The sequence below is a fragment of the Saccopteryx bilineata genome, chromosome 3 (assembly GCF_036850765.1).
Source record: "Saccopteryx bilineata isolate mSacBil1 chromosome 3, mSacBil1_pri_phased_curated, whole genome shotgun sequence".
Taxonomy (NCBI): domain Eukaryota; kingdom Metazoa; phylum Chordata; class Mammalia; order Chiroptera; family Emballonuridae; genus Saccopteryx; species Saccopteryx bilineata.
Genome location: NC_089492.1, coordinates 95,615,171 through 95,632,505, shown reverse-complemented (window position 1 = coordinate 95,632,505; position 17,335 = coordinate 95,615,171). Strand labels below are relative to the sequence as shown.

Sequence of the window (17,335 nt, the reverse complement as noted above, 5' to 3'; positions counted from 1 at the left end):
TGGAGAAACAGAGGATTGCATTTTCTCACCTGCTCACATGTAGCTGGCTTCATACCCAAGCAAGGCACCAAGGACCAGTCCAGTCCCCCTGTCCCCTCCATCATTGCCACAGGCAGGACACGAGACTCTGGGTCCCATAGCTAAAATCCTGACATGTCAGCACAGAGATCTGGCCTGGAGTGCTCTGTCTGCGGACATCCCTTATATACTTGACCCTCCAGGTAAATGGCTTCCAGGAGTTCCTCTGCTGGGAAACTCTGGGGACAGCACTGACAACCCCCCCACACACACACACACACTCGCAAGAGAACCTAAAGATGCCCCAGTAACAATGTGTGCCCATCCTTAGCAGTAGCAAATGCTTTATGGTCTGCAATTATTTTTTTAAGTAAGGGGGTGGGGATCACTTGGAAGAAGCGAAGTGAAACTCACTGCTGACATGCAAAGCCAGCCCGACAGCTCAGCTGCCACCTTTGACCCAGGTTCGCAGGTAAAATGAGCTCGAGGCCTCCAGAGGCCTCCAGGTGGTGCGGCTGTGGCACAGCCAAGAGTCACCTGGGAGTGAGAACCTTGTGCTCAAAACACCGCTACTGACTTCAAAGTGCCGGCATCTCATCCAGAGCGGTATCCTCAGAAGCTAACTCGTGGTTTCTATCTCCTCTTTTACACAAACTGTTTTTTCCCCCCCAGAAGAAAAGCAAAGATGCTGGAGTGTTTCAGCCTAACAAAACCCAGGGGATATTGTTTGCCTGTGTTAGGAAGCCAGCAGGGCTGAGAAAATGGCATAAATTTCTGATGGGAAAAATGGGGCAACTTTAAGTTACTTCAGTGGGCCCCTCTGAAGCCTTCTGATACCCCTACACTGACCAAGGCATTCCCACTGGGTTTGGGAAAAGGGCAGCCTTTTAATAATTAGCAGGGCAGAGAAAGGGGACAAAAGAAGCAGCCATGGAAGACAGGCTGTTGACCTCCATATTTTATATGCCCCCCCAAAACTGCAAACAGGAAAAGGGCAAAAGCAAAGCAGGTGCCCAAAGCCTCCAGGGGTCTGTGGGCCCCGCCTGGGGTTAAGGTCCAGATGGAACTACAAGGTGAAGACGAGGGGATTCCGTCCTGTGCACTTGCTTCAGCTCCTGCAACTGTAATACTGAGGACATAATCCCTTTCTTTTCTCTGTGATGACATCCAATCAATAAGCCGATGACAAACAACAGAGGGGCCAGGACTTCACACCTCCCCTGGCACACGCTGGGGAAGGTCTCTTTTTACCCAGTGCCACAGACTGACAACTACTATAAAAAAGGGGGCAGAGAGTCGCTCTCACCTGACAACGGGTTTTCCCAGCACCTGAAAAATTATTTACCAAATGTCTGTAATCAAGGTGAAAAACACCCCCAAAGTTTAGATCTGCATCAGCATTTTCCTCAAGAATTACTCAGGTTACAGCTTTTATGAAGGGCAAGCAGAAAGAAGGAGTTGAAAAACTAGTATGAATACAATTTCATAGTCACAAAAGGCAGGGGCCTGGGACTACACATTAAACAATCTTGTAACACAAGCTTAGAAGCTGGCCTAGGTGACTTGGCTGGAAGTCCACAGAAGGCTGACCAAAGGAAGCTGAAAAATCGCCATTTGTCAGATTAAGCATTTGGGACAAGCGAACACAGAATTCAAGGACTGATTTGACAAAAGTCCTCGGGGTTAAATGTGGCCCTGAGCTTCCTCCGGGTCCACCACAACGCTCCTGCATGAGCCGCTTCTGCAGACGTGTTTCCTTGTTACCTGCTCTTGTGATACTGTGGGTGCTGTGAAGGAGTTCTTGGTTTCTAGGAGCTCCAAGTAAAAATAATGTGAATGTTCATGATCTTAGGAAGACATTTAAAAAACAAACGCACAAACAAGGATTTGGGGTTGAAAGCAGAGGATGGGGATGGGGAGCAAAGTAACTGATTTATGGAATAAAAGCTATTCATAGGCAAAGAGGTGAAAGTTTACTGCCAGCCTCGGCTACTTATTGATGGAGTTCCAATGGACTTGAAGGTGGTGTAAATAGGAGTAAATGCTCTGCGCAGGGCCTCAAAGAATCACAGGCTAGAAGAGCTACAAGTGACCTTACAAATTATTTGTTCTCCGTCTTGAGTCTTGAGTCTATGATAAAATTTTCACTGGTTCATAGAAAACTGAGGTTTTTGGGGATAATCTATTATATTTGTTAAAAAAAAAAAAGAAAAAAAGATGAATTCAATTTTTATGAAAAGATAACAATTATAAATGGCATTTTGGAATTAAAAAAATGTAGTCTATCTCTGTTCCTCATTATTATTCCAATCAGTATTTAAAAATTTTATTGAAATATACATACATACATTCCAATTAGTTTTAATAGTCATACATATATGATAGCTTTCTAACTTGGCAAAATAAAATGTTGGGCTATGCCAGATAAATCTCCCAAAGTGTGTTTTAAAGAAAATGTACTAGTCCAGCCTTCCTGGTGGTGGCGCAATGGATAAAGCGTCAATCTGGAATGCTGAGGTCGCAGGTTCAAAACCCTGGGCTTGCCTGGTCAAGGCACATATGGGAGTTGATTCTTCCTGACCCTCTCCCCTTCACTCTTTCTCTGTCTTCCTTTCTCTCTCTAAAATGAATAAAGCCTTAAAAATATTTTTTTAAAAATTTACTAGTCCATAAAATTGGATTGAGTTCAATATTCCTCCTATTTGCAGAAAAGAAAATGAGAGTGTAGAGAAGTTATGTGGTAAAGCATTAAACATACAGTGAAAGTTTCCCTAGCTAGCTAACAGCAAAGCCAAGACCGGAACCAGGGCTCTTGTCTCCCCAAGTCCAGAGCTCTTATATCATACTCGACTTCATGGGTGTTCAATGCTAGTGGAGTATTGAATTTGATCCTTAAACCACTTACAGTGCAGAACTGAGATGAACATAATCTTATACAACCAGTGAGATTGTAGGTTAAGTTCCACTGTGCATTGCCACAATTACCTCTTACAATCATAACAAATATTCTTTACATAGCATGAATTTTTTGTGATTTTTCATCTGATCAAAATGCAACAGGATAGCTTAAGATTTTATAAATATACACAAATAAATAGGTACTTAGTTCATCACCTCCAAATATAAGCTATTTAGTTCATTTTCTTCCTTATCAGTAACAAAACAGTCACCACTGCTATTTTCTCTTTGCTGTTCACAACACATGGTTCAAATGCATTAATTCTGTACCCAGGACAAGATGGGCCAGCTTACTCATGCTCATCTACTGAGCCATGTCAATATCAAAAGATGACACGTCATCAAGACAAATATAAAAACCTTTAAACCCAGCTCGGGAGCCAGCAAAACATTCAACACTGTGATGCCAAATATTTGAATCCATTTATCTTGATTTCTCATTCTTACTCTAATTAGTTTCACAGTCACTATATTTCTGTGAGTTTCTAATCCCTGCTGTTAACTGAAGTTGCTGTTTAGTATGCCAGTTTACCTTCTTACCTTTTCCTCCTAAACATTTTGATCTAGCAGCCATAAATACAATCCCATTGTTTGAAAGAGGCCAAAATAAAACAAAAGCCCTTACCTAAAGTAAGGCAGGTGCCAGTAAACTTAAAGTAACATCTTACTTGGTGCCCTGGGCTTTCTATATATAATATAATTATTAGTATTATTATTCAGTGAGAGGAGGGGAGGCAGAGAGACAGACTCCCGCATGTGCCCCAACCAGTATTCACCCAGCAAGCTCACTAAAGGGCAATGCTCTGCTCATTTGAGGTGTTGCTCCATTGCTTAGCAACCGAGCTTTTCTTAGCGCCTGAGGTGGAGGCCGTGGAGCCATTCTCAGCACCCAGGGCCAACTTCCTCCAACTGAGCTATGGTTGCAGGAAGAGAAGAGAGAGAGAGAGAGAAGCAAGAAGGGGGAGGGTTGGAGAAGCAGATGGGCGCCTCTCCTGTGTGCCCTGACCAGGAATCGAACCTGGGATATCCACATACCAGGCTGACACTCTATCACTGAGCCAACCAGCGAGGGCCAGGCTTTCTACTTTTTTTTTTTTTAATTTTGAAATCATTTTAGACTTACAGAAAGGTGCAAAATAGTATATCTTTGTGTATCTTCCCCTACCCTTTTCTTCTTTTCTAATGTTAATATCTTACATGACAACTGTACAATGATCACAACTAAAAAATTTAACATGGGAACAATACTATTTACTCAGCTATAGGCTTCACTAGAGTTTTACTTTCTCTGCCTCATAACCCAATTGAGGATCTCATGTTGTATTTGTTGTCTTATTTCCTTGGTCTCCCCTGCGACTGTTCTTCAGTTTTTCTTTGACTTTCATAATCTTGATAATATTGTAGAGTGCTGGTCAATTATTTTGTAGACTGTCTCTCAGTTGGGTTCATGGGCTATTTTCTCCCGAATGGATTGAGGTCATGAATTTTTGACAGAATACCACACAAATGATATGCTTTTTTATTGCATCACGTGAGGGGGAATGTAATGCCCAAATGTCTTATTACTGGTGATATAAACCTTGTTTACTTGGTTAAGATGTGCCCTTGACTTCTCATTGCTTATATGCTGTCATTCTAAGCTCTTCATTGGAGCAGATGCGACAGCTGGAGTAACAGCCCCTTTACGGGAGGTGGGCACAGAAGGCAAGGGTCTTCTTGCTGGCATTCTGCTCCTAGCTGCCAGCAGACAGGCTTACTGAGGGCTGCAGCCCTGAAGGGATGCCTGAGAGACTGGAGCACAGAACATTAGCATCTGACTAAGGGATCATGAGGTAATGCCTCCGAGAAGTCGCTGTCAGACACATGGGCAGAGGACCTGGATCAGCCAAGGGGCCACACGTGAGGAGCCCTTCCTCCCAGGGAGGAGGAGCAGATGTGGAAATGTCTGTGTTTTTTTGGACGTCTGCTCTTGCCTCAGTTTGCTCTTTACTTTTGTTTACTTTAGGTTTCTGAGACCATGCCTTCTACACTCACCTGTTCCCAGTAAGAATATTTGTCTGCTACTTTGAGGTAATTACTTTAAGTTACTTTCCATAAGCTGTCACAAACAACAGCTTCCCTGCCAGTGATCTGGTCATCCATCTGTCCCCTGGAGGCCGAAGGGGTGCACGCACAATCTAGTACAAAACCACACACCACTCACTCCCGGAGGTGGCATTCACCCAGCAAGTAACAGGAAAAAAAAAAAAAAAAAGAACATTTGTTCTTTCTTTTTTCAAATTGAGATATAATGCACATATACAATTCAAAGTGCACAATTCAATGGTGTTTAGTATATTTACAAGGTTATATAACCCTTACCGCTATCTATTCCAGAATATTTTCATCATCCCAACAAGAGATTTCATGCCCACCGTCACTCCCCATTTCCCTCTGCCCCTCGTCCCTGGCAACTCACTCCTCTACTTTCTAGGTCTCTGGATTTGCCTATCTGAACCAAGGTACTTTTGATTCCAAAATATAATAACCAAGATCATCTCAATCTAGTTAACCTAGGAGCTACATACACACGTGTGCGTGTGCACACACACCCAGGAAGTTAGATGTTGGCAGCACCTCACCTTCTCTTTCGATGGTCTGCACTTCCTGTTCACCCCATCCCTCCAACTGTGTCCCAGAGGTGACCTGTCTGCATTCGTCCTGCTCCGGGTACAACCCATCCTACCCTTCCTTCTTCTATCAGAAACCACATGGTGTTCTATCAATGTCTTGCATTTGTGAGGTGATATTATGTTAAAGCGATCTCTGCTAAGGTGCTAACAGATTTACCTTTTAGTAAAGAACTCCTGGAACCTAAGGCTCAGCTGGGGTGATCAGAGGACCCAGTGTGTTTGGGGTTGTCCTAGTTTATGCTTGTTGCCCTGGCTTCATTAATAATAGCATCACCTTTCCCCTCCGAAAGGCCCTGGTTTGGGTGTCTAAATAGGTGGTTACCCAACCTTAACCAAAATAAATGACTAGCTTTGGTAATTATAGGCATCTTGGTAGGCCAACAAGGAAAATAAATTTAGGTAAATAAAGTTTCTAAGTTTCTCAAGTCCAACCCCAGCTCTACATTCCCATAAAAAGTTAAAATGCACCACCAACCTGTAGGAATCAGGGTTTCATCCACAGGCAAAAAGGCATCAGCTTCTATGGTGACTTCGTGGTCATATATATTTGGGGAACCCTGGGATGGAAAAGGTAGAGAAGGAGATTTAAAGCATAGTCTTACTTCATAAATTTGCTTTAGAACTTCTCCTGCAAAAATGTTTTCAAGCATTGACTTTAGACATCTCATTCGACCTAGGCTGACAACTGATATGTTCATTTAAGGAGATAGGGCCTCAAAATAGCAGCTGACACACCGAGAAGAAACTTTTCAGCGTGACCCCAGCATGCATTTTCTTTTCTAAATGAAATTGTAAAGATGAAAGTTGGAGAGACACCAGTGGTTTGAGAGCCTTTTGCATTTCAGCTTTATCAGCCCTGGGGTTTCCTCCACCCTCCTCACCTGCCAGGCAGACAGAAGAGCAAGGATTGGTGACCTGTTAACACACAGGTGCTAGACGGCTGCTGGACGACCAGGGCCTCACTTCCAGGCTTGCTAGAGGTGGGGCCTGTCACCATTTCTCTGGCCCAATTCCCACCCAGACACTCCCTGTCACATGACAGAAGCTGGGGAGTCAGAACTGGGGTCCCTGCTTTTGAGAGTTTGTCATCTCTTCCATCAAGATGCACCCTGCTTTTCTGGGGGAGCCAAAGTATGGTTAATGGTCAGAGGCCCCAGGGAAGTCACGTGACCGCCTAGAATCTCATTTCCTTTGGTGTAAACTGGGCTAATAATGACCCCACCTTTTCCAGGGTTCTTGTGAAGAACAGTCTAGTAAAGACATGTTGTATTGCTGGTAAAGTAGAAGATACACATATATGTTTCTAATTTAAGGGGTTCTTTTTATTATTAATGGGAGTTCATTTTAAAGCTCCGCGGCAGAAGATATGAAAAGGAAATCAGGTGAGAGCTTCTGCTTAGTGAGTACTCAAAAATAAGCGAAACCAGTGGTTCTCAACTGGGTCTGATTTTGCCCCACCAGGAAAAAATTGGACATTGTCCAGAGACATGTTTGATTGTCATGACTGGGGGTGGTAATGCTGATAGCATCTAGTAGGAAGAGACTAGGGATTCTACTAAACACTCTACAATGTACAGGACAGCCTACCCAAAGAATTATCTGGCTCAAAATGTCAGTAGTACCAAGACTGAGAAACCAGGAGCTAAGGTACATTGAAGGTTCAGCTGGGTCCCTGAGGAGTCAGCAGAGAGAGACAGCACTGCAAGTTAATGGAAAACAAGAATGTATGGTCGGAAAGACTCAGGTCCACATAGTCAAATGGGGTTGTCCTAAGAAGGAAGGCCAAGATTTTAGAGACCTTGAGAATCTATTTCTAAATGTGATAGAAACTGTTTTAATTACACTACTGAGAAGGTATATTTCTGAAGAACATCTCTTATTCTCCCAGAGGTTACATGCTGGGCAGAGGTAAGAATGGGTGGCAGGCAAAGTGGAGGCAGAGGTCTCTTCCTTGCTTACACTATATTAGCCACTTGTTTGGTCCCTGTTCTGAGCTGGGAAGGTAGGTCCAAAATGGGAGGGGTCTGCCTAGGGCAGCCCTGGACAAGAGGGCTCATCTCCCATGTGGCTCTCCCTACTGCTACCCTCTTACGCTCGGGGGTACTGTCAGCCCCAAAGAGGCCTTGGGGACTGAGGGGCGTCTTTGCCCTGATGAGGGAAGAGAACTTGAGACTGTTTTCTTGCCTCTCTCTGTTCAAAGTTCAGTTCAAGTTTGAGCACCATTCCATTGTATGAGTATATCACAACGTGTTTATCCATTCTCCTGTTGACAGACTTTTGGGTTGTTCTGTTTTTACCATTAATGATTAAAGCTGCTTAGGAATTTCCTTTTTCTGTTTGTTTTTTAGCACTAAAGCAGGAAGAAAATGATTCAATATGAAAACCACACCCCAAATAAACTGATGAGCTTGCGATGTTAGGAAGAAGCCTGGGAGGAGAAGGAAGAAAACGCTTGTTAGGCACCCACTCCCTTAATGGTTATTGGGTCACTAAGCAGCACTAACATTCCCTCACTGAAGGAAAGCACCCTTCATTTTATGACTCTTCTGACCTGGAATAATGCAATGACCTACTCCGGTGGAATATTACTATTGGATTCATTTCCTTTCCAGGCTGATGAAAACTTGGCAAGGAATGCTGATTCACAAACAGAACTTGAGGTCCATCTCTGAGCTCAGCGTTTGTTTTGATGAACTTGACTTGGCTGTTACTAGACTGTAACATTAGCCATTTATAGCACTCATTGTGGCCTGCACAAGGCTTTAAAGACTTTTTTTGCATTACAACTACCACTGCCTTAACTCAGCAGGATATGACACTACTGATAACTACCCAAGCCCTAGCAACTCCTTTACCAGTGCCCTCCCTGTCCCTTGGAAGAACCTTGACCTGTTGACTTATCAGGAAAGGACCCCCACCCTGGCCCCAGAGGGCAAATCTTGATTGGTCTAAGCCTATCACAGTGGTCTAATTACCTTGCTTGTGAGGGGTTAGACAAGGCAACAAAATGTGAGGGACACCTGACCAGGTGGTGGCGCAGTGGATAGAGCATCGGACTAGGATGCTGAAGACCCAGGTTCAAGACCCCGAGGTCGCCAGCTTGAGCGTGGGCTCATCTGGTTTGTGCAAAATGTGAGGGAAAAATCTGGTGGCAGCTTCTGGGAAAAGTTTTGCTTGTTTTTTTGTGTGTTTTTTCAGGGACAGAGAGAGAATCAGATAGAGGGATAGATAAGGACAGACAGACAGGAACGGAGAGAGAGATGAGAAGCATCAATCATCAGTTTTTCGTTGCGACATCTTAGTTGTTCATTGCTTTCTCATATGTGCCTTGACCGCAGGCCTTCAGCAGACTGAGTAACCCCTTGCTTGAGCCAGTGACCTTGGGTCCAAGCTGGTAAGCTTTTTTGCTCAAGCCAGATGAGCCTACTCTCAAGCTGGCAACCTCGGGGGTCTCGAACCTGGGTCCTCCGCATCCCAGTCCGATGCTCTATCCACTGCACCACCACCTGGTCAGGCGTTTTAGCTTGTTCTTAAAAATGGAACAGTAGAGATATGAAAAAAAGGAATAGGTCCTTTTTTGTCTCTACATGTGACTATATGAGGATGTAATTTCTGGAGATGTGTGTAAAGCCAGTAGCCACGGCCACCATCACAGCCGCCTGGCCCATGCAGGTTCGCATTTGATTCATACAGACGGTAATGAAACAACGGAGCCAAGAACTGGCAGGTGAGAAATATACACAGTGGGAAAACACTTTCCTTTCCACTCAGGGCTCCCAAGCCACTGACTTATCTGAGTATTCTTGGAATCAAAGGTCTCTACCTCACCAGCCTTATTCCCCTTTGTTCCCCATCTCCTTCTCTCTGCACAAACTGGCTTCTTCAGCACTCTGCCATCTTGGCTGCCTCTCTGCTGCAATGCTAATTTCATGAACTGAGCGAGAGAGCTCCTGGTCTGCCCCATTTTATAGTGTAGAAATCAAAACCTTTAAGCCAATATACAAATAAGGAAGTTTTTGATACAAAGCCACTTATCTGAGGCATAAATGGGATTCCTCATAAGAGTGCACCACTCCACATCATGCAACAGTCAAGGGTGTGGGGAAAAGCTTAGTGTTGAGAAGATCTTAGTATTAAAAGGATGGGAAAGGCTTAGTCTTAAAACTAAGCCTTAGGTTATAAGGACCCTGCCTGCTTATAGCCTGTCCCCCACACCCAATGTAAACTATAAGTGAGCAAACATATACATCCCATTTGCAAGCTTATTTGACCCACACTGTGGTAACCATCTTGTGAGCATAAAGGGACAAGCCTGAAGACAAAAGCCAAAACACTGAGGAAGCAGAATGGAAAGATGGAAGGACTTGGTTCCTGATGACGTACCTGCTTAGTCATACCAGAACCACAGCTACCGGCCTGCTTGCATAGCTCTTTAGATAAAGTTTCAATAAGAAAAATGTTCTCCTAGTTTTGTGTTAGGCAAAAGCAGGAACATCCGGAAAAAAAAAAGAGAGAGAGAGAGAGAAAGAAAAAAAGAAAAAACACCCAACCCAACCAACCAACCCACATAACTTTTCCATTCTTTGAAAAACACTGTTCTTCCTCCCCGCCAGGCCTCCAACACTTAAACTTAGAAGTGATAAGTGAAAGCTTGGCCCCAAGTAGGAAAAAAACAATTGCTATTGTTGGGCAGATAAAATATATTATGTTCACTTTGTTAAAGATGGCGTTGCCGCCCTGGCCGGTTGGCTCAGTGGTGGAGCGTCGGCCTGGCGTGCGGGAGTCCCGGGTTCGATTCCCGGCCAGGGCACACAGGAGAGGTGCCCATATGCTTCTCCACCCCTCCCCCTCTCCTTCCTCTCTGTCTCTCTCTTCCCCTCCCACAGCCAAGGCTCCATTGGAGTAGCGATTGCCTGGGCGCTGAGGATGGCTCTGTGGCCTCTGCCTCAGGTGCTAGGATGGCTCTGGTTGCAACAGAGCAATGCCCCAGATGGGCAAAGCATCGCCCCCTGGTGGGCATGCCTAGTGGATCCTGGTTGGGCACATAGGGAGTCTGTCTGACTGCCTCCCCGTTTCCAACTTCAAAAAAAGAGAAAATAAATAAATAAATAAATAAAGATGGCGTTGCCCACATGGAAGCCCGTTGCCCAGTGATTGCTTGGGATGGGCGTGATTGTATTAATGTGTGTTGGGGGTGGGCTGTGGGCAGGTGGGATCTTTGTAGCTTGGGGCTTGGTTTTAGGACTAAGTCTTTCCCACCCTTTTTGATTGGAGTGGTGCACTCTCATGAGGAATCCAATTAGGCTTCAGATAAGTGACTTTGTATCAGAGACTTCCTTATTTGTATATTGGATTAAAGGTTTTGATTTCTACACTATAAAATGGGGGCAGACTGGGAGCTTGCTCTCTTGGTTCCTGAGATTAGCATTAGAGAGGAAAGCAGAGAAAGGCCACGTGGAGGAGGCCAGGAGAAGCAGCCAAGATGGCGGAGTGCTGAAGGAAAAGCCAGTTTGTACAGAGTTTGTGCAGGGAGAAGGAAGGAGATGGGTAACAGAGGTGAATAAGTCAGGTGAGCTAGAAACCTTTGCTTCTAGGAAACTCGGATAAGTCAGTAGCTTTGTGAGCACTGAATGAGTGGGTTTTGGAGCCCAGTGTGTGTTTTTACTTGCCTGCCGGGTGCAAGCTAGGATTAAAGATGATGGCCCATCAGCTTTTGGCTCTGTTGTTTTTTTACCAACTGTCCGAATCCAATGAGAACCTGCATAGGCCGGGCTGCTGTGATGGTGGTCCTGACTACTGGCTTCATAGCTATTAAATTAAAAAAACAACAACAACCCAAAGATGAATATATATAAGATGAGCCAACTACCTTAAATACCAAGTTTTGACCTATTTCCCCAGGGAGGGTTTAAGATGTATGCTAATGTGCCCATGGGAAGAGTAAGAGATGCTCTGAAACCTCAGAGGCACCTTGACCCCAGGCCTGGTGATCGACCCTCCACTCTTACCTGCGCCCCCAGAAGGCTGACGACCGCAGCCCACCCCCAGCCCTGAAGCTAATGCTTGTGGACTGGAGCTGCACTTACTAAGATAGTATACAGAAGGCAGCTGACACTGACCACCCTTCTGGTTAGGCTGTGATCTGGGAAACTATTCTGCCTCTGGAAAGAGATTCAGAAATACTTACCACTTTAAGTTCCTGTAAGAGAGGGAGGGTGTAAAATTCTGGTCAGGAGGGCTCTCCTGCCAGGTAAATGGAAAAGTCTGAACAAACCTTACATTCCCATTACATCTCCTCCATTGGAACACACGGAGGTGTAATGGTTCACACATAATTTCTCAGTTTCTGAATCTACTACTTTAGATCACCCCTGATTATATAGGGCAGCGGTTCTCAACCTGTGGGTTGCGACCCCGGCGGGGGTCAGGTGACCCCTGTGTTTTGGTCGTTCGACCCCCGCCAGGGTCGCGACCCACAGGTTGAGAACCGCTGATATAGAGGATGTCCTAAGCATATAAAATTGTGGAAAATACTAAAAAATCACCAGGACCTACTACTTACATACAACCATTAATATTTTGTTATTATTTTTTTTTGGTCAAGTTTCTTTCTAAACTTATTTTATTTTTTCACTTACTAAAGTAGGAGCTTTATTTTAGAAATGATCTTATATTTTAGAGACATTTTCAACAAGAGGTGAACAAAATTTCTGCCTAATTCATAATATATCATGAACTTATTTTCAAAAGTAGAGTTTATATATGTTAGTGCAGAGCCTCCTATGGCTGGGCACGTTTGTCTTGTTTCTGTGTTTTGGTTTGTCTTTAAAGATCTGAGGAAGGATAGTGGGTGAAAGTTCCTGAAGATAAGAAACAAGGAAGTGAAGAAACATCTTTCTTTTATTATTATTATTATTATTATTATTATTTTGAGAGAGAGAGACAGACAGGGACAGACAGACAGGAAGGGAGAGAGATGAGAAGCATCAACTCATAGTTACGGCACCTTAGTTGTTCAATGATTGCTTCTCACACATGCCTTGACTGGGGGACTCCAGTTGAGCCAGTGACCCATTGCTCAAGTCAGCAACCTTGTGGGGTCATGTCTATGATCCCACGTTCAAGCTGGCAAGCCTGTGTTCAAGCTGGTAGCCTCAGGGTTTCAAACCTGGGTCCTCAGTGTCCCAGGTAGATGCTCTATCCATTGCAACACCACCAATCAGACACATCTTTCTTATTTTTAAAGGGGAAAACTTTGGAAATTTTATAAGAACCAATTGACTCATGCTATTTGAAAAAATCCTAGAAAAAAATAGGCAGATCATTAGCAAACTCGTAAAAGAGTGTTAAAATGCAAGATGTTACTAGTTGGCTATGAACATCATCTTGTGGTAGAAAATCATGCCAAAATGACTCAAGTATAGTAGACAATGATGAGTTCTTCAGAAGAACAGGAAGTAATAGATATAATCTACAGTTTAAGCTATTTTTATTCTGTCTCAGGCAATAGCTCCCCTCACCCCCAACAAGCTAAAATTTTAGCATAAGGAGTGAATGCGGTAGGTTAGAGATTACTTAAGGGGAGTTGTCAACGTCTCTACCCTGCACTTAGGGTGGGCTGCACCATAGTACACACAACTATTGATAGCATAGCTAAAGGGGTTGGGCCAAGCACATTTCCAAAGGCCCAAGGGTGGAATTCACTTTACTTGGAAATAATTTGGGGGGGGGGGAGGGCTTGGAGTGAAGTAGGGGAAGCAAATGTAATTATATGCTTCTTGATGAAAGGAAATCCTTTAAATGGCTAGTTAGTTGAGCATATGGGACACAGATACTTCTCTTGGCAGTACAGTGTACTCATCCTATCTTTCTCTATTACTTCCATTTATTGAGCATCTACTATGAGTCAGATGGCTTTGCTGGGCACTCTTCATCATCATGACGTAATTGCCAGAGTAATTTCATGCTGGGTTGGTCTCTCCAGCCACTCCCCCAGGTCATTCTACAAAGTACATCGCAGGAGAGAAGAGGCAGGTTAGAGCAGGCAGGAGAGCGGAGGCAAGGGCACTTACCTGGCCTGCTAGGTTGAAATAAGAATGGTTGGTCAGATTGACTGGTGTGGTCTGACTGGCTTGTGCTCGATAGTTGACCACGAGCTCCCCACCATCCAGCATGTATGTCACCCAGACTTTTAACTCCCCAGGGTAACCTTCCTCACCGTCTGGACTGACCCGTGAGAACTGGATGCCGTTTGACAGCACCTGAGGGCTCCAGAGGACCTGGGGAAAAAGTGTTTTCAAAGCTGTTTAGTCACTGCAATCCCAAGCTAAATGCCACATTTCAGTATTAAAGACAACTGATTCCAGAAAGGGAAATGATATAGTTGCTAAGGTTTAAAATAATAGCCTAGATTTTAATTATTCTAAAACTCTGAAATAGATTTTGAGAGAAAAAGTTTTTCTCTTTACCTAGTCACATTTTCCATACTCTCTTTCCCTAACTTTATATGTATGTGTCTACCACATTTTTTCCCCCTACTTGGAGACTTTTTTTTGAAATCTCAGCACCACATGCTGAGTGCCATATTGCAATAACTGCTATCTGCTAAGAGCATTAACAATAATTTTAATAAATCAGCCCCTCTCTTGGGGATACTATTTACAAATATTTGTTAAAAAAACACTGTGATATTCTCTTATATTTCCTGGCCATTCCAAAAAAAGAAGGCACTTGTTCCATTAGGAAGAGTTCTAGCCCACAAGTCAAGAGTCCTGATTTAAAGGCCAAATTTGTTCCAAGCTCACTGTATGATTTTGGACATCAATCCCATCCATAAAATAAAGGGGCAGAAAAAAATATCTCAAAGATTTCTTTCTCATTCTGGAAAATATGATTCTAAGAATGGAAAGAAAAATATGAAGAAAAGTTTTCTAAAAGAATTTCTTGCTTTTGAACATAAAAATAGGAAATTTGAATTAACACAGTGATTCCTCTCAACTTTGCCTTAGAGGCCCGAGATGGCGCTTACGGGGAAGGGAACACCAGTATCTATCGAGTGCCCATTATGAACCAAGGCACTTTGCTAGAAACTTCACAGAGCTGATTTAATGTAAGTACCATTATCCTCATTTAGGGATGACAGAGCTGAGGCTCAGAAAAGATAAATTACTTGTTCTAGGCCACACAGCTAGTAAGAGTGAATTTAAACTAAGTGGTCTAATCCTCTCCCCTTATTTTTCAGAAGTCTTGTTATTGTTATTGTTTTAAGATTTTATTTATTCATTTCAGAGAGAAGAGAGAGAGAGGAGGGGGGAGGGCTAGGAAGCATCAACTCCCATATGTGCCTTGACCAGGCAAGCCCAGGGTTTCAAACTGGCGACTTCAGTGCTCCAGTTCGACGCTTTATCCACTGCACCACCACAGGCCAGGCCTTCTCCCCTTATTTTACACTATCAGAGGACAACGTAGCCAGAGACCCTCAGTCCCTTTGGGAAGTCCTGGGGTAAAGGGGCCTTTTGCAGACAAGAGACTGCCATCTGTTGAGTGTTCACCAGTCACTGACATGGTGCTTTATTTATATAAATTCTTTCACAACGTAAGGATTTGGTGGAAACAACAACAACAAAAATCACCATCTTTGTAGGTCAAAATAGTTGAACAGTGGCAATTTCACATGGTTTTAATTAATACTATTGTCCCCATTTTACAGATGAGCAAATTGAGTTCAGTGAAGTTGACTCGCTCACTTCCACCTCCTAAAACCCAGGGGAGTAGAGCAGAAACTTTTCATATTACATGCCCACTGCTTAAAGGGAGAAAAAAATTATTAAGTTGTATAGAGCCAGAACTCAAATTCGGGTCTGGTAGTCTACGTTATAACTTATTTTGGTTTCAGTGAATGTTTTGTTCAAATCTCCCTGAGCTGAGGCCAAACTGTCACTCTAAACAGACTTGAAAGATAGCAACTCCTCTGGCCTGCCAAGCACTGTATGAGCCCAGGCTCCGCCCACCACCTCCCGCTGGGTCTCCTGGTGACATTGCCTTTGCCAGGAAGGGGGACCCAGCGGGAACGGAGGCCTCTGCCTGCACCTATGGTGAAAGCAGCTGGTATTTGAAACAAACTTACTGACCTTAGTAAAAAATTAATTTTACACTGTAATTACCCCCCAGAAATGTTGAACTTTCAAGACACTTGACATATAAAAAGCATGTTACATACGGGAGTAAAGAAAGAAAAAAGAATCTCTCAAACAGAAAATTTTAGGGATAAAATATTTGATATAAAATGTTCTTAACTTGCTACCTAGGTTTTCTCCTTTAGAGAAAGGACACAATGGAAAGATTTTTGTATAAACCAATCTTATCAGATAAGGATAATATGATACTATGGAAAGTATAATTTCTCTGAACCAGTAGTTTCCAAATTTCCAAAAATTTTCCTAATTTTCACTGTTAGGTCTACTTATACCATTTCTAATCCTGTCAGGTTATTCAAATTTCATCATTAAAAAATTGCATTGATATAAATAGACAACACATACCTCCAACAGAACAATTATTCAGTAACTGGTGAGATCAAACATACCTTAAAAACAAAGTTCATCAGGTACACTGCTCATGGTACTATATACAAACCTACTGTTTAAAACTTTCAGTGGCTCCATAATAACATTGCAGCTCTCTGGGCTGTTGCACAGCCATTCCCTCCAATATCAGTCTAGTGAGTGAAATGGTATCTTTTTTTCATGGGCAGTTCAAATCCCACCTCCCCACTTGCTATTAATTTGTTCATACCCAGTTCCTCTATCACACCACTGGGGTCTATATTAGGGGCTTGTTGTGGCCCACACATAACAGTTGTTCATGGAAGGGTCCCACTCCCTCACTATAATGTGAGCCTTAGAAACCCCTGTCCTATAATGTGCCCTGGTTCACAGAAGGGGTTCAGTAGGCATACTACATGCAAGGATATGTATACATGTATACTTACTATTTTTTATGTTCATGCAAGGCATACATGGTTTTAAAAATATTTTTTTTATTTATTTACTTTATAGGGAAAGGGAGAAGGAGGAGGAAGAAGAGAAAGACATAGAGAAAAAGAGAGGGAGGAAGAGAAAGATCGATTTGTTGTTCCACTTATTTATGCTGTCACCGTTTGATTCCTGTATGTGCCCTAACAAGGGGTCAAAACCACAACCCTGGTATATCAAGACCATGCTCTAACCAGCTGAGCTACCCGGCCAGGGCTAGAGCATACGTGTTAAGCAACACACACAGATAAACCACAGTAGAATAGAGGGAACAGAAACGAACTGGTACAAGGTACTGTTCTGAGACCTCTCTGAAGATTCCTGTCCAAACAGAGCTGGGCCAAACTTTCTCTAGTTGAGGTTTGCCCATGGACCTCGTATATTCCAGAGAACCTCTGGTTTTGTGCCTCCCTGGCGTGAGAAGTCCCATCATTAAGAAAAAGGGAACTGATGGGGCAGTGTGGTTCTGGGCCACAGAAAGGAAGTTGGTGGGACAGAGGAATTTGGTGGGACAGAGAGTGACCAACTTCCTTCTATAGGACAGACGGTGGTCAGAGGCAGAAAAGAAAAAATTGTTATCATTAACTGCATACATGTGCCTGTCTTCTCTGGCTCTCCTCTAAGAAATAACCTGGGTGGTATAATTGAAAGGAA

At 43.4% G+C, this 17,335-nt stretch overlaps 1 protein-coding gene across 1 annotated transcript in view; it reads right to left on the bottom strand.

Moving 5' to 3' along the window:
• The window catches only part of GALM (galactose mutarotase), a 57,444-nt gene that overhangs the window by 30,469 nt on the left and 9,640 nt on the right, over window positions 1–17,335 (bottom strand). The window contains exons 3-4 of the mRNA XM_066266938.1: window positions 13,721–13,927; window positions 6,124–6,205 (exon numbers count right to left, since the gene is read on the bottom strand). Coding sequence (XP_066123035.1) covers window positions 6,124–6,205; window positions 13,721–13,927 — 289 coding nt within the window. The remainder of the gene's footprint in view (window positions 1–6,123; window positions 6,206–13,720; window positions 13,928–17,335) is intronic.